Genomic DNA, 16849 nt, shown 5'->3' with positions numbered 1-16849 from the left:
TATATACGCAGACAACTGACGGTGAACTAAATGCTCAAGAACTTTGGAAAGGAAAGGGAGGATTGAGATGGGTCTAAAATCGGTTAAAGCAGCAGGATGTACAATTTTGGGTAAAGGAATGACAATCGCTGCTTTCCACAGATCAGGGAAGGAACCGGAGAATAAGGAAAAATTTAAAATATGAGTCAAAACAGGAAGGACAGAGGAAAGAGTAAGGGATATCATTCTAGAGCATATATCGTCATTACCTACCGCATTAGATGAAATCGCCAGAATAGACTTCTTCACATCATCGGAGGTCACAGCACACCACTCGTATGGAGGACAATCAGGCAGCGGCAGACTGGCCAGCTGACTCAATGTACTGGCTCTGACGTGTGCAGCCAAACGAACTGGAGGAGAGGAGAAGTAATTGTTAAGAGCACACACGTCAGTGTCACCACTATAAGTAGCCTCAGCCTTGCCGATACCGATCGATTTAAGGAATTTCCAAACCTCGAAGGAGCTACGATTATCGAGAGAATTGTGGAAGTAGCGTCTCTTAGCATCTCTACACATTCGACTGCAGCGGTTACGTAAAGTTTTGTAAGCAAAAAGGTTGCGCTCAGATGGACTACGCTTCAGCCTCCTCTTCGCCCTATCCCGACTAGCCATCTAGCCAACACTGGCCGGGTGACTTGTCAAAAAACAGCTGTGTAATTTAAAATTAAAATAAAATAGAAAAATAGTCAAAATAGCCCTTAAAAGTATTTAATATAGTAGTAGTGGTCATAAATATAGTGTACAAATGTTTGTGGCGTCATTGTAGAAGGATAACTGATAAAAATCTACATCACACGGAGGCGGTCAGCTGTCAACCGCTCAATTCAAATTAATTGGATTTTTACGGGAAGTATCTTTCTATTACATTTGTGTCACACTTTACTGCATCAGTTCCACAACTGCAGATTGTATTATTTACATTACATATCGGATTTACGTCAAAAACAAAGTCAACCTTGTAACCTACCCTAACATTGCAATAAAAATAAAAAGCGAGTAAAAAGCAAAGATAACTTTCTCCTGATTGCTTAAACAAATAAATCAATATATTATCGGATAAATTACATGTTCCTTTAACGGTTAATTTTGTTAAATTACACATTTAATAAGCATCACGTTTACAGAATAAATATATCTTTTCATATCTCTTCATTTCAATTTCGTGCATAATTCTTTATCAATCTTATGCTCTTCTTTGCTGTGTAATCTTAAAGCTACGGAATTGCATACTTGAAACTATCAGTCATCTAGTGAACTTAACCTGCTATTCTTTTCTGTCTTTCTCATCTTGGTTACTTCACGCTTTCAGTAAATACCTGACACCATGTCCATTAAGACACGAAAGGCTACTGTCAAAGACATGGAGGTAAAACTGAAGGACACCCTGGAAGAGCTGAAAACATCTAAGGAGCTCTGTGGTCAACTGTTGAGGGAACGTGATGAGAGCGAGGAAGAAATACAGAACATAATTAATAAAACTCAGGATTAAAGTCTCAACTTGCCGAGTTACACATTCAATATATGGATGTGCTGGATCAGCGGGATAGGTTACAGGTTTTTGTAGGTTCTTTTAGTGAATGTAGTGATGCTCATGAGAGGGCTCTGAGTCGCATTACTGAACTGGAGACCAGCTTAAATGATGCTCACAAGTCGTTGACATGCTTCAAGCAAATTCAAGAACAACAAGAAAGTGACGACACTCATCACCTTTTTAATGAGCTTGTTGCATCAAATTCACTAAATATGAGTCACAAAAAAATTAAAAAATACATTAGAATAAACAAATTGATTCAAAAAATTAAGAGAGTGTGTCATAAACAGAAATCGACTTACAAATTAAATAATTTACTTAAAAGTAAGGTTAATTTAAAACAACAGTTAAATTTGTGCACTAATCAACTTTTACAAAGTAGGCTAATGTACGACCAAGATACACAGGTTCTGCAACAGGAGATGCTTGATCTGCAGCGTGAGTTAACAAAAATTACACACAATTATGAGGCAGCCAAATATCAAATTAAGGCACATATTCTGGCTACCGATGAGCTGCTCCAGTTAGGTAGTGAAAATATGGACCGTCTTGATTCTCTTAAAAACAAATATAACAACTGTACTTGTTCTCAACCAACAGTACAAGCTGACCTACAGTTAACAACGCCTAGTACTATGCAGTCAGCTGTGAACAGTGACACAATACCACCTCGTGTCGCTGTTCAGTGCAATATTCCACCATCAAGCATTTCACATAAACATAGTTCAGGAAATCAAAACTCATCACAAATATTTTCTGATAGATTTGGTCTAGGTTTTGGTAAATTAGTCTCTCAATACTGTAAAAGTAATATAATAAACAATTGTTCACCCGGTGCCAGCTACAATGAGATTATAGAAAGAATTAAATTGACTAATCTTAATACCACTTCATCTGCCATTATGCTATTTGGAGATAGTCTAGCAGTTAGTAAACAAAATATAATAGATTGTGTTGAATTAATGATAAAATTAAATAATGAAACAAATTGCAAGTTTATCATCTGTGCCTTACCATATTCAAAAAATTTTACTGAAGAACAAAATCAGTACATATTTGATTTAAATCTATTAATGTACAATACAACTAGGCATTACAATAATAGAATAATGTACTTTGATACAAATAAATTTATAAATAATTTTGTAATGACAAATGATACAATGTATCTAAGTTTTTATTATAAAAGACAAATTGCTATATTGATAGCAAATAATATACAAATTGACCCGGGTTCTACTACGGTAACTTCTTCTTTTAATAATATTAGTAGTTCTACTAATACAACTATTGATACACCTGATAGTTTAAACTACATGGTGCGACAAAGGGTGGGCCACATCAACTGAATGTTGTACATCAAAACATTCAGGGCCTTTCCGGCAAGGATTTAGAATTAAGTTTATTTATTGAGCATTATATGGTACAAGTAATGTGCATAACTGAGCACTGGCACAGAAATTCTGAAATAATATTCCTTAATAATTGTAATTACACAGTACAAAGTGCGTTTGTTAGAAAGGAAGCCATCCATGGTGGCTCTCTTATAATTGTGTCTAATAATATAAAGTGTAAAGAACGTTTGGATATAGTTAAATTATCAGTGGAGCGCAACATAGAACTGTCATGTGTTGAACTGGAGCGGTTTGTTATAATTTGTGTGTACAGGCCTCCTTCTGGGGATTTTAACATCTTTGAATCGGTAATGGAAAATTCCCTTTCTAAACTAAATTCAAGTAGTAAAACACTTTTAGTTTGCGGTGATTTCAATGTTAATATTTTAGAATCATCTCCCTTAACTATAAGGTTGCTTAACTTATTTAAATCTTTCAACTTGTTTAATTTATTTCTAGAACCAACAAGAATTACGGCAACCTCGTCAACCTGTTTAGATAATATATTTAGTAATTGTACCGCCACGGAGACTCTGATTACCAATGGCCTTCCTTCCGATCACCGTGGTCAACTGGCACGGTTTCCTGATAGACAGCATAAAATCAAACGGGAAATAACATGTCGCCCCTTAACAACCAGTCGTTTTAATACTTTCAAAAATAATATAATTGCAAAACTAGGCTATGAGATATTAGATAATGACAATCCCCATTTAATGTACGGAGCTCTGTTCGATATCATTAAATATGAATTTAATTCTAGTTTTAAAACCAAAACTTTCGTAATAAAAGAAACGGCTAATTTCAATGAGTGGGCTACCCCCGGCATTTACAAGAGTAGAGCTAAGTTGTATGAGCTGTATGAAATGAAAAATTATAAATTTGATGAAAATTTTATTACATTTGTTAGAAATTATTCCAAATTGTTTAAAAAAGTCTGTCATGCGGCAAAATCGATGTATTTTAGTAATAAAATCAAGAACAGTAATAGTGTAATTAAAGCTACGTGGAATATTATTAATAGTGAGACTGGAAAAAATAAACAGCGTGATACTCGATACAAAATCGTTGATGAGGATCAAGTTTATGAGAAAGATTCGGATGTAGCTAGAGAATTTAATACCTTCTTTTCTAATATTGCAATAAAGACCACTAGCGACTTAGACTCCTCTACCACCAACGCCGAAAAATTTTTACGAAGTAGTGTTAGCCAATGTGAAGCCACATTTACTTTTAGTTATATTACACCTCATGATATAGTTAGAACCTTCAAGTCATTAAATTCAAAAAAGACAGGTGACTTGTGGGGTATCTCTGTAAAAGTTATAGACTGTATTATTGTCGATATTGCACCCTATTTGGCTAGTATATTTAATGAGTGTATTGACTCAGGTACCTTTCCGGAACTTATGAAATACAGTAAGGTTATACCACTCTTTAAATCAGGGAGCAAGAATGACCTAGGCAACTTTAGGCCGATTTCAATTTTACCCGCGTTAAGCAAAATTTATGAAAAAATCATTTTAAATCAGCTACTGCGCCATTTCAATGTACATAATATTTTACATGCGGAACAATATGGTTTCACTAAGGGTCGCTCAACAACGGATGCCGGAGTTGCTCTACTGAAGCACATTTATACCGCGTGGGAGAAGTCGCAGAATGCAATTGGGGTGTTTTGTGATCTTTCTAAGGCGTTTGACTGCGTCCAACATGAAACGCTTACTCAGAAGCTTAAGTACTATGGCATTAGAGATAGCGCACTTAGTGTTATTAGCTCATATTTAAGCGGCAGAATGCAATGTGTTGACGTTAATGGTGTCAAATCTTCCAATCTACCCGTTTGTTTGGGCGTACCGCAAGGCTCGATTCTAGGGCCATTTTTATTTCTTGTGTACATTAATGACTTGCCATATTATTTAAAATCATTGTGTGATGTAGTATTGTTTGCTGATGACACGTCTCTAATTTTTAAAGTTGATAGGAATAGAGTAGATTTTGATGACGTGAATTCGTGTCTGTCGTTAGTAACGCACTGGTTCACAGCCAATAATTTGGTTTTGAATGCGAAGAAAACCAAATGTATAAAATTTGCTTTGCCAAACGTGAAAAATCTCGGCCCCAGTGTAGTTTTAAACAACGAGGAAATTGAAACGGTCCAAGCTACCACTTTTCTAGGAATAACTGTAGACTCCAAAATTCAATGGGGTGAGCATATAACTGGCCTCACGAATAGACTAAGCTCTGCTGCGTACGCTGTCAGAAAGGTAAGAGCTCTCACCGATGTAGCCACGGCGCGTTTAGTGTACTTCAGTTATTTCCACAGTGTTATGTCTTACGGAATTCTTATGTGGGGCAATGCTGCCGACATAGAAAATGTCTTCGTGTTACAGAAGCGTGCTATCCGTGCTATATACCGACTAGGTACTAGAGTCTCCCTAAGGGAAAGGTTTAAGGATATTGGTGTTCTGACTGTGGCGTCTCAATATATTTATGCCAATATAATATATGTAAGGCAAAACATAGAGTTATTTAGTAAAAAGAGTGACGTGCACAATTTCAACACTAGAAATAAACATAAATTAACCGCATCCAACTATCGATTGCATAAAGTGCACGGTTCGTTTGTGGGCCTTTGTATACGCATTTATAATAGAATCCCAGTTCATTTGTTAGAACTAACGGACAGTTCTTTTAAAATCAAAATTAAGGATATACTGATTAAAAAGGCTTATTATAACATTAATGATTATTTCACAGATACACGCAGATGGCAGCTCTGAAGTGGACAACAAGTGTTTTTTTTTATATATATATATTTTGCGACTAATATTGAATTGTATAATTGTAATTTAATTATAATTAAATTGTAATAGACAGCTGTGTTGCTGGGAAGTTTGTTCTTCACCACTTCTTCTTCCCAGCCATAACACTAGGAAGTGGTGAAAGGGGGGCGTTTTGGGGGTGCTGTAATTTTGTATTTTTTGACGTGAAAAAGTGCTAGAATCTAGCCTATTTTCAATAAACGATTTTGACTTTGACTTTGACATCAATTCTTTAATGGCAGGAGTGAGCCAGGGAGCCGGAATATTCCTAACTTTAACACGACGAATGGGGGCATGGCTGTCAAACAAACGTAGTAATTTAAGGTTGAAGCAGTCTACCATTTCGTTGATGCAGGTGCTCTCCAATACACAGGTCCAGTCAATGAGATCAGCATCACGCGTCAATGCCTCCAAGTCAATGCCCTTGTAATTCCGAAGGAAAAGGTACTGTGGCTTTCGCTTAGGAGGACGAATCCTGTAAGATAGAAAGATGAAATCGTGGTAGGAAAAACAAGCAGTAAGCTGTCCGTGAAAAGAAACATTACTGATCTTTGACACAATCATAAGATCTAACAAGGAAGGAGTACAATTGGGAAAGTGGTGAGTAGCAGAGAGAGGTAAAATACTAAGATTGAAAGAAGAAAGAAGAGAATTAAGTTTAAGCGCTCGACTGTCATCCTTCAGTAGACAAGTGTTAAAATCACCCATCATGACTATATGCTCGTACAACGGGCAATAATCATTCAACAGCGAATCTAACATGTCAAAGTAATTAATATGGAGGTTTGGACTATAGACTACTCCAAGAAGCATCTTAGAGTGATTTAAGATAACTTCAAGAAATAGATGCTCTGCTGATTCCGAGTATAATGAAGGGGAAGCACTGATGATCTTATACGGGACATCAGCCCGCAAGTACATGGCAACACCCCCACCTCCCTTTCCCGTTCTGTCGTTCCGAACCAGAACAAAACCAGGGAGGGCATAGTGAGCAGACAGAAGCGAAGGTTTCAAAAAGGACTCGGAAATCAACAAAGCGTCAAGGTGCGCACTGTCAATAGATGCCAGAAGGTCGGAGTGATGACCAGGAACACTTTGAGCATTTATGTGGGCTATGTTGAAATTATTAGGATAAGGCGACAGAAGTGAGGAGATCTGATCACCCAACGTCAAGGGAGCAGAAGAGTCGCCATCAGCGCTGACAAAACTGTTGGAAGTTGAAGAGCAAGAGAAAAAACTATCGTCTAAGTTGAAATCACACATAGACATTCAAATAAAAATATACCAATAAAATATTAAAATAAATAAATAAAAATACGCAACTTAAAAATATAAAATAAAAGTACATTAACAAAACAAAAATAAATTACCAATAACTCTTGGCTATTTTAACTCACCCATTCGCATAAGAGTAAAACAAACAGTAAGAAGAGAAAAGAATACACGCACACACAAGAATCAGTAAACACTAGAAATAATTAATAATATCAGTCAGAAAAAGAGAGTAACAGCATAAAAAAAATAAAAATAAATGAAGGTGGCAACACAAGTATAAGGACAAACATCAGTCAGCTATATGAGAATAACATACTACATATTATAAAAAAAAAAGAAAGAGGGTGACAACAAAACGTCAAATTGACCTGTCATTGTCAAACTAACCAAACATAAAACATTAGGTGAAGTGAAATCTAAAAATAAATAAAAAACTAACTACCAGCTTAAAATAAAAACAAAACCGAACTTGGTCGAAAAAGTACCGACTTAGCACTCACAAAAAGTGTAACACACGAGAAGGAACTATAAAATAAGAAGGTTAAAGCGGAAAGTAGCATAGAAAAAACAAGACAAAAGATACATTTAGCGACGCGCCTTCCTCAGCGTCTTCGTCTTCTTGGCAGCAGCTTGTGGAGAAATGCTAGGCACTGAAGGCAACGAACTTCCTCCAGCAGTCCCTACATCAGCACTAGCGGGAAACAATGCTATGAGATCATCTAGCTCACCCATATTGGAGATCTTACGACGAGACTTATCTGCCACTTGGACGATGATCTTCCCTTCCGCGGACCAACAGCTACTTATCCCAAAATGTTTCCGGGCAGCAACAAAAACTTGATGTCGCGTCTTAGTGAGAAACTCAGATATTGTGATACCTGAGCCTTTAAGTAAGGTTTTGTTGTCCCAGACAACACGACGGTGCTCCATGTCCCTGAAGCGTACCAGCACAGGCCTGGTTTTACCCTGTGAGGCACCAAGTCTGTGGCAAACCTCAAAAATGTCCAAGCAGGCATCATCCACCTTCATGCGCTTGACAACGACGTCCAGGACAGTCTCATTGAGCTTCTCGTTAGTCTTCTCTGGAACACCGTGGAACAGCAGGATCTTCCTACGCATAGTAGTTTCATGTTTGTCCAGGGCACGGGAAAGGAGCTCAGTCTGTGCTTTCAGAAGTTTCAGTGTCTGACAAACAAAACTTTTGAACTCCAGGAATTCCGATGAGAGCGAAGCCAGGTCAGGATGTTTAGGAGCACTGCCAGCAGCAACCTTCAGAAGCTTATTTTCATACTCCTGCATTCGGGAACTGAAGAATTTCTCCAAATCAACCACGCTCTGTGCAAGTTTGTTGTCCATGCTTGTGATGTTTAGGAAATGTTGTGATTATTGTGGTAAAGTGAGCGAAGGTGAGTTATAGAGCCAAATCAATACATGTATTTACGAAAATAGTAGAATTTTATGTTGGTGGATATTAAAAATCTTTTAGAATCTGCTAGTGGTCTGCACCGGTATAGCCTACAGTATGTTTCATGATCTATATTATATTAAAATAAAAATGCTCCAAAAGCTCCAAAAGTATTGAATCGATTGAATGATTGAAAAAAAAAACACTGTTGGAAAGCTACACTCTTCCCGAGTACCTAACACAGGCCTATATTTTATATTTTACGGGAAAACGGCTAGTTATGTATATACCTAAATCTTCCTTATTAATGTTATGGCTGAAAACCGCACAAAAATCCGCGCAACAGTTTTCAAGTTTGCAGCCTACAGATAGCCAGATTTATATACAGGATTTGCTTATACAATACCTATGTTCAAAAAGAAAACTCCAAAGACTTTTAATAAACACGAAACCCCGTGATATAAGCAAAAGAATCCGCCATGATCATGTTTATTCAGTTTCGGCATAAACAGCACATTTACACTCGACGGCAACATTCCCGAGTCAATGGGACGAGTCGACGAGTCGACGCTACACTCGGAGTATGGGGAGTATCTTGTAGCGTGCAATAACTTTATGTGTATGGAAATTCCTCTTTGTGTGTGGTATTATGGCTGAATTTAGTGGGGTATTTGGTGATACGTTTCCTGGTATATATCTTAACAGAGCTTTAGCTGAATGAAACACTTTCGGAGAACTGGTTATTTCAAAAAGTTGTCTGCATCTTTAAAGATGTGAGGGCAAATACAATAATTAATAGACCTCTATCTTACCAATTTTAAAGTTATACGATACCTATACACCGAATGCCAAAAAAATTGGATCACTGAGATTTTATATAATATTTACCGGTAATTTCAAAGAATAATAAAGAAAATAAATAATTTTAATTTTAAAGAGTCCATTATTATCAAGTTTGTTCAGCAGCTTCGGCATAAACAGCACATTTACACTCGACGGCAACATTCCCGAGTCAATGGGACGAGTCGACGCTACGCTCGGAGTATGGGAAGTATCTTGTAGCGCGCAATAACTTTATATGGAAATTCCTCTTTGTGTGAGGTATTATGGGTGAATTTTGTGGGGTTTTGGTTATTCGTTTCTTGGTATATATTTTTGACAGAACCTTAACCGAATAAAACACTTTTGGAGAACTGGCTATTTCAAAAACTTGTCTATGTCTTAAACGGTGAGAGTGCATGCAAACCTAAAGACAGCTATTTTACAACTGTTACGGTTATTAAATACACACTGATTATTATCAAAAAAATGGGGTACTCAATTTTTACATTATTTATCAAGTTTAAGACAGAAATGCTGTTTCACACGACTAGTTTAAATTTTTTGTGTCGTAAAATATACATTGTGATGAGATAATTATAATAACTTCTCATTTTTAACATTAAATAAATAAATTAAGTGCACAAAATACCTATGTACCTCATACTATAGGTACCCCACATTTACCTAGAACGAATCGCATTACCATGAGCGCTTCCAATATCAGAACTTTGGTCTAGAAACCTAGTTTCTTTGAGAAATAAGACTTTATTCAGAACTAGTCTCGTCTCGGATAGTTCGTCGATCATAGTACATGTCTTGATTACACAAACGGATTTATTTTCTAGCGGCAGACGAAGAGGGTCATTTTTTCTGAAAGTAAGTGTAAGATATTTTTTGTAGACAGAAGATATTGCTTTGAAATGTATAGCAGTTGTAAGAAAATAATTTTGTGGAATGATAAATCTTGGTTTACAGTGCAGACATTCGGACAATAGTTATTCTTCAATCTTGTTTTTTTTTTGAATAACATTTTTTTAAATTAAAACTTTTCTTTGTGCTGTTGCATGTAGTAAACAATAAAATATAGAGAGTTAATTAAAACATAAGAACGTTTTGAAGTACACAAAATTAGTAAAAAAAGAAATTCAATATTGTTCAATCAAACGTCCAAAAAATGCTTGCCATATATTAATTTCCCAAAAAAGCCCCGAAGGATATTTGAATATGATTAGCATGATTACATAATCGATAATCGGTAATCGTAATATATCGACCCCGGGGACAAGCGAGTAATATATTACCGTCAACGTTGTAATAACGTCAATTTTGTGTAGAAACTTATATACGTACCTACTCTAGAGAATTATGGATGTAGGTAAAATGTACTTACCTATGGAAGCTAAAGAAGATCCTTTGTTTTCAGACTACAGTGCACCATACATATTATTACCTTAAAGATTAACTTACATTTAGAAACGTAAATCTATGCACTACATATGTAACTGTGCATACTTAGAATGTTCACATATTCATTAGCTTTTATTGACTGTCTATGACGTCTATCAGATAACTATTTGTTACAGGACTAGCTATTCTTTGCAGTTCCATCCGCGTTCCTAGAAAACTGCTTCGCAACCTGACAAAATGTATGTTCTTACTCTGTCACTACACTATCTATGCACCAATAAAAATCTTTTCAGTAGCTTTTCAGACAGTCAAACCAAGCGACTTTCGCATTATAATATTATAATTAAAGATTGAAGCTAGTAGTTATTGGCTATTAGTATAAGCACCTGGGTATATCTGCGAGGCGTGGTGGCCGCGTGCGCCGCACGGGGGGCAGCACGCCCACCTGAGGACAAATAGAAACACTGCTTTATTTTTATGTACAAGAAATCTGAAAAAAAAACAATAATTTCATGCTTAAGATTTCGATTTCGCGCACTTATGTCTGAAATTCCCTGTCAAATAAAAAAAATACATGTGGTAGCTTTTACTAGTTCTAGGTTGTTTTTACTGATATTTTTGGGCCGTTATCATTTTATTTTACCTATTTTAAAGTCCCAGCTAGGTATTTTGATTTAGACTAGGTACACGTAAACAGACAGACAATTATTATTATTTCACTTTCATAGAAATAGTTATCAAAAGTAAAAAAAAAAGTTTTCAAAAATGACGACTATTAAAAAAAGTGTCTATCTAAAAACAAGAAAAAATATAATTTATAGACAAAATAAATTACTGAAGCCTAAAAAAGCAACCTAAATTTAAATTCAGTCTTCAAACACGCTAAGTCTATTACAACCCAACACGCTGAATACAGAACAACACAAGTTTACACGAAAATATTGTGAGTGCGACACAAAGGGAATAAGTGCTCGTTTTGTTTGCCGACATGTGTACGCGCGAGCGTCGCGTAATGTTCCCACGATCGGGGTACAGGCGACACCAATGAAGTTGGAATACGTCTAATTTAAATTAAAAAATGAATTGAAAATATATAACTATGTTACGTTATAATGTTACATGGAAAGGAAATGATATCAATCAGAATCGGTTTGAGATTCTTCTTGTGTTCGAGTCGGCTTACACGTCAAGCAGATGCAGCAGAATACATAAAGCAATCAGTATTTTATAGAAAAAAAAAACTGTCTACCCCTTGATAACGCTGGTTGTCCGATTTTCTGGTTTTTGATTAATAAAGATAACATTCCATACCTACAATTAAACTCGCCGTCCGAAACACCTAGCATAGGATTGCTTAACCTTATAAATCGATATGTGTAGCCATTACTTTATCTCGAGCTTTATACACGTTACTTTTTATGGGCAAGAAGATATAACTATAATGTGTCAATGTAAAGTGTAATGTTTGTGTCTATATTATTGTTCCTGACTGTAACAGTGAAATGTGTTTCAATTTATATACGGTGGAGTGGCTGTGTCTGTTTCGGGGTCACGAGTTCGATTATAAATAAACAAGACACGCATCTTGCTCTGAATGGATTCCTTATTCGATTGTATTATTTTACTTTAGTAGCCAAAAAAGGGTGTTATGTTTTAATGATATACCTAAGAAGCATCATCTCCCGAGCCTTTTCCCAACTGTTGGGGTCGGCTTCCAGTCTCACCGGATTCAGCAGAGTACTACAGCTTTACAAGAAGCGACTGCCAGTTTCCCGGGCAACCCGATATCCCTTGGTCAGACTGGCGTCAGACTTACTGGCTTCTGACTACCCGTGACTATCGCCAAGGATGTTCAATGACAGCCGGGACCTACAGTTTAACGTGCCATCCGAAACACAGTCATTGGTGTCCAAGATATACCTACTTACAAATTTAGAAAAGTAGTTATACCTGAGAAGCGAAGTTCTCATTCTTTGTTCATATTTGTCTGCACTGTTTGAAATGAAGAAAAAGCATCTTGCCATAATTTCATCATCATTAAGGTGGATGGTTACCATTTAACTAATGTTGTCATTTCACCCAAATTGTTCACGCACAATGCTTGCAATTTCACGAGCGTTTTAGAAATGTTTGCACGCAATTTATTTTTATTTGCTAGAGGATTTAAAATTAGTAGACGTGATTTAAAATTCCCCACACTATTTAATAAATTGATCAATTATTAGACCTTTTCAATAATATGTACCATTTTACCAGGATTTTTTCGAAAGCTAATTGTGAGATAACCTCACTTACTCAACTCTAAAATTCTCCACTTCTAAAATATAGCAGCTAAGTCTTCTTAGGAAGCACTTGACATTTTTATCATGAAACGTTTAGTCGATAAACTTGGTCCTGCTACTCAAGCTAAGAGGTCCAATCATGGAGAACAAAATCACTAGCGGAGACGTCATAACGCAACATCTTCTATGAAAGTAGCGCGACATCATGCGAGTGTTCGGGGGATGAGGAACGTTACTAGCTCCACCGTCATGCACCTTCTTTAGAACAGAAATAAAACACGAATCAATCAAGACCAATCTTTGACAGAACAGTCGTGATTTGATAGGCCCGAATGCCTCATTAGTTCTGGTTCCTCCAATCCTATCGTACGTTGCTTGACCTACAAGAAGGCGCCTGACCTACCTTCCTTATGTCATCTCCGCTATGTTTCCGTCCTCCGTGGATCCAATGCATTACGTATAAGCTTCGTTATGAACGCCGGCTTTTACTGAACAAGACACGCTTTTTAATATTGGATTAGATATTTTTGAGAAAAGTGGTGGATTATCTTGCGTTTAGGAAGGAGATTACTTCGGCGTGATGAAATGTTGAAAGCAGGTAAATGGAAAGGGTGTTAGGTACTCGAAATTGCCCTGCAAGCGATTTTCTGAATCCTTGTGTTTAGGCAACTTCCTAAAACATAAATGGCCTTACTACATAAACTTTTAAACGTCTTTTGGACACTGACTTTTCTAAAATTATGAGAGATTATGACGTTGACATAAGGTTCATTTTGTAAACGAACATGAATCTCAAACAATTCAATCAACTGAAAAATGACTGAAAAAGCCTTGCTGTAACATAAAAAAATCTGACAAAATGCGTTCCATAAACTATCCCATATCATACCTACATTAAATGGCATTAAAATACTTATAGCAAAAATATTCAGTAATATACATATTTCCTCTAGACACGTGTTATTTTCCTTCATTCCATTACACTATGTAGCAGGCGACGCGGGCCACATTCCGACAGACCTCTTTATTTCGTCCTCTATGTAGCATGTAGCTATGTCTTCATTTTATATGTAAAACTTCGAAAGGCCCTTATTATTTTGCCAGCAAGTGTATTTTTAGTAGGCCTTTGATGGAGAATTTGGTTAAATTAATTATTTGAGTTGAGAATTAAAGGTTGTTAAAATGACTATTATATATTCAAAGTGTATTTTTCTCCGATTTCCAATAAAAAAAAGAATTCTTTCTATTATCACGAATTTTAGTAAGAGCAGTGATCACCATCAAATACCTAAATCACTCATCAATTTCTATAATGTTATGTCCCAGTTGCAAAGATAACAAGCAACAACATAATCCCACATGTTTTCATTTTACATAAATATCTTAGAGAAAAGCTAATACAAACAAAATCCCTGTAAACCCATGTAAACTAGACGTTGTGTAAGGCAGAAATTATAGTCTACATAACAAACAAGACATTATCGCCGCGAAATAAAGAAATATCCCTTATTGATAGTATGTGACTCGCCTGCCCGAGTTACCAGTGTAATATACGAGTTTATTACGAGAAAATCAGTATTTATTATGAAGCAAATCTACATTTATTTAGCTTTTTGTGATCCTAGATATTTTACATAGGGTTAGGGTATTGGGTTGCCCAGGTAAGTGGGTTGAGGAGATCAGATAGGCAGTCGTTCCTTGTGGCACACTGGTACTCAGCTGCATTCGGTTAGACTGGAAGGCTTTACCTGCTTAGTGGGGATTATGCCCGCACTTAGTTGAAAAGTAGCTTATATTTTATTCTGATGCTTATATTACTAAAATTGACACTAAAATTCATTGATTACATTTTGTGTAAAATGTTAAGGTACAAAAACACACATCCAACTCAACTTTTTTAAGCTGAAAACGTGAACAGACCAAACTTGTTATTTTATAAGTAAGGTCAAAGCAAGTCGATTTTTGTAAAAAGCTTTCGTACAATATACACTGTTTGGCAGAATATCGCTGGAGGGAACAAAAAGGTTGCAACCTCACTTAAATATGTATCAGATATCGAATTTGATCTCAAATGCTTTACAAAGAGGATATTCTTATAATTTTCAGAAAGCGATAGCTTCGTGAACTTTGTTTCTTATTGTGGTGTAAATTCGATGCTTTTAACATTTATATTATTATCTACGAAAGTTTATAAAATAAATATGTATGTTTAGGCATAGGTATACTTCACAATATAATATTATTATTTCATAAAAATATGGATTATAATTTTGGTTTAGTTCTGCTGTATTTATATACGTAATTCAATATGTACGTAACTAGGTCCAACTTAATTTAATTATATTGCAAAAAGGTATGATTAAATTAAATAAATTTCAAAATTCAATGCAATTATCAAATCGTTTCAAATCAAATCAAATAAAAAAATACAACATTATTTCTTAAAATCTAGACATAATGTGCTAACATTATAATTGCTTGAACTAGGTTAAACCTGTATCTCAAGCGAAAATTAGAATTTTGGTAAACGAAAAATAAATATATCTAGCAGCTTAAATATTAACTAGGTATTTCAACCTATGCCAATATCTCCAAAATCTGTTCAGATCTTTTTGCCTTAATTATTCAGCACCTAGCATGTTTAATATTTCTTATTATCATCTGCCGAGCTTTTTCCCAAGTATGTTAGGATCGGTTTCCAGTCTAGCCGGGTGCACCTGTAATTGTAAACAACTGTGTCATAATGATTCCTATGACTCTGCTTGATAGTTGAAAAATACAGTCTTACGATATAACTCAAAGATTCATTTTCATTCATTCTCATTGATTTTGAAATTGAATAGAACTGAATAGCTATCAGACTTTCAATGGAATGGTTACCGGGAAACTTTCTATCGGAAACCGAATTATATTTGAGTTCCAATCACGGTTTATAGTTAGGCAAGATCGCGAGATTCAGTCGGATATTGCAATCACATTGAATTCAAATGGAACGGTAATTTTTATATTGTAGCTTAAATTAATTTTGTTTTCTGTACCTAAATGTAGAATTGAAGACTTTTTTTGTTGGGAATCATTGTTGAAGCCTGCTTCACGTTATTAATTAATGAGAAAATAAGCATCCGAGAATCGAACCTGAAGGGCTTTTAATTCTCCACAATATTGATAAATGTACAAAAAGAGTAATAAGACATTTAAGTCCTGTTTCACAGGATACCCATAAAGTGTCAGATAGGTAATGCTACCTACCAGTTAAAGGCTGCTTATAATGTCTGCCAAATATTGCTATCCGAGACCTGTGAAACCAAGTTTATTTTGTGGTTATAGTTTATCTGTGAGATAAATTCCTGATAGGCTATCAGAGACTTTATCAGTAATCAATGACACTGGTCATAAGACGACAAAAAACAAAACGTTTTTTAAGGTCACACAAGGATACTCTCCTATCTCCCAACTTTTACCGCAGTACCTAACTGTTATTGTTCAACCCACTTACACAATATGGTTACATATCAGGGTTGCACACTTAACCCCAAACAGTCGCGATTTATTGGCACCGCGACATGTTGTGGCGGGTAAGGGTTAGTCACCTTGTTTGCTTGTGTGTAAAATATTTCTGGCACAATTTCAGGCTTTCCCGACTAGATATAATGGGAAATAATTGTTTGGTTTCAATGTTAAGAATATAGGAACATGCTTAAGTAATTTCTGTGATCAGTGAATATAAAGAGCCTCCTGAATTAATATAAGTAGTAAATTGACCTTTTAATAGAGAAGACTAGGTGATTTTTTATCTCAAACTAGCTGCAGCTAGCCAGGTTTCATCCGCGTCCCATATTGTGACTACTCCACGCACTCAGATACCC

At 35.8% G+C, this 16849-nt stretch overlaps 2 protein-coding genes and 1 long non-coding RNA gene across 4 annotated transcripts in view; 2 read left to right on the top strand and 1 right to left on the bottom strand.

The window, feature by feature from the left end:
* The window catches only part of LOC110378686 (2-methoxy-6-polyprenyl-1,4-benzoquinol methylase, mitochondrial), a 381156-nt gene that overhangs the window by 185543 nt on the left and 178764 nt on the right, over positions 1 to 16849 (top strand). The gene's annotated exons all lie outside the window — the stretch shown is intronic.
* The window catches only part of LOC110378676 (calcium/calmodulin-dependent protein kinase kinase 2), a 222477-nt gene that overhangs the window by 143344 nt on the left and 62284 nt on the right, over positions 1 to 16849 (bottom strand). For both annotated transcript variants that reach the window (XM_064040381.1, XM_064040382.1), the window contains exon 2: positions 11088 to 11146. In XM_064040381.1, coding sequence (XP_063896451.1) covers positions 11088 to 11146 — 59 coding nt within the window. The remainder of the gene's footprint in view (positions 1 to 11087; positions 11147 to 16849) is intronic.
* On the top strand, positions 666 to 6008 carry LOC135118398 (uncharacterized). Its single transcript, XR_010277560.1, has 2 exons — positions 666 to 1596; positions 5728 to 6008. It is a non-coding gene; the product is annotated as an uncharacterized LOC135118398 (long non-coding RNA).

Source organism: Helicoverpa armigera, chromosome 22 (genome assembly GCF_030705265.1).
Source record: "Helicoverpa armigera isolate CAAS_96S chromosome 22, ASM3070526v1, whole genome shotgun sequence".
NCBI classification, from domain to species: Eukaryota; Metazoa; Arthropoda; class Insecta; order Lepidoptera; family Noctuidae; genus Helicoverpa; species Helicoverpa armigera.
This window is presented reverse-complemented; position numbering and strand designations above follow the sequence as displayed.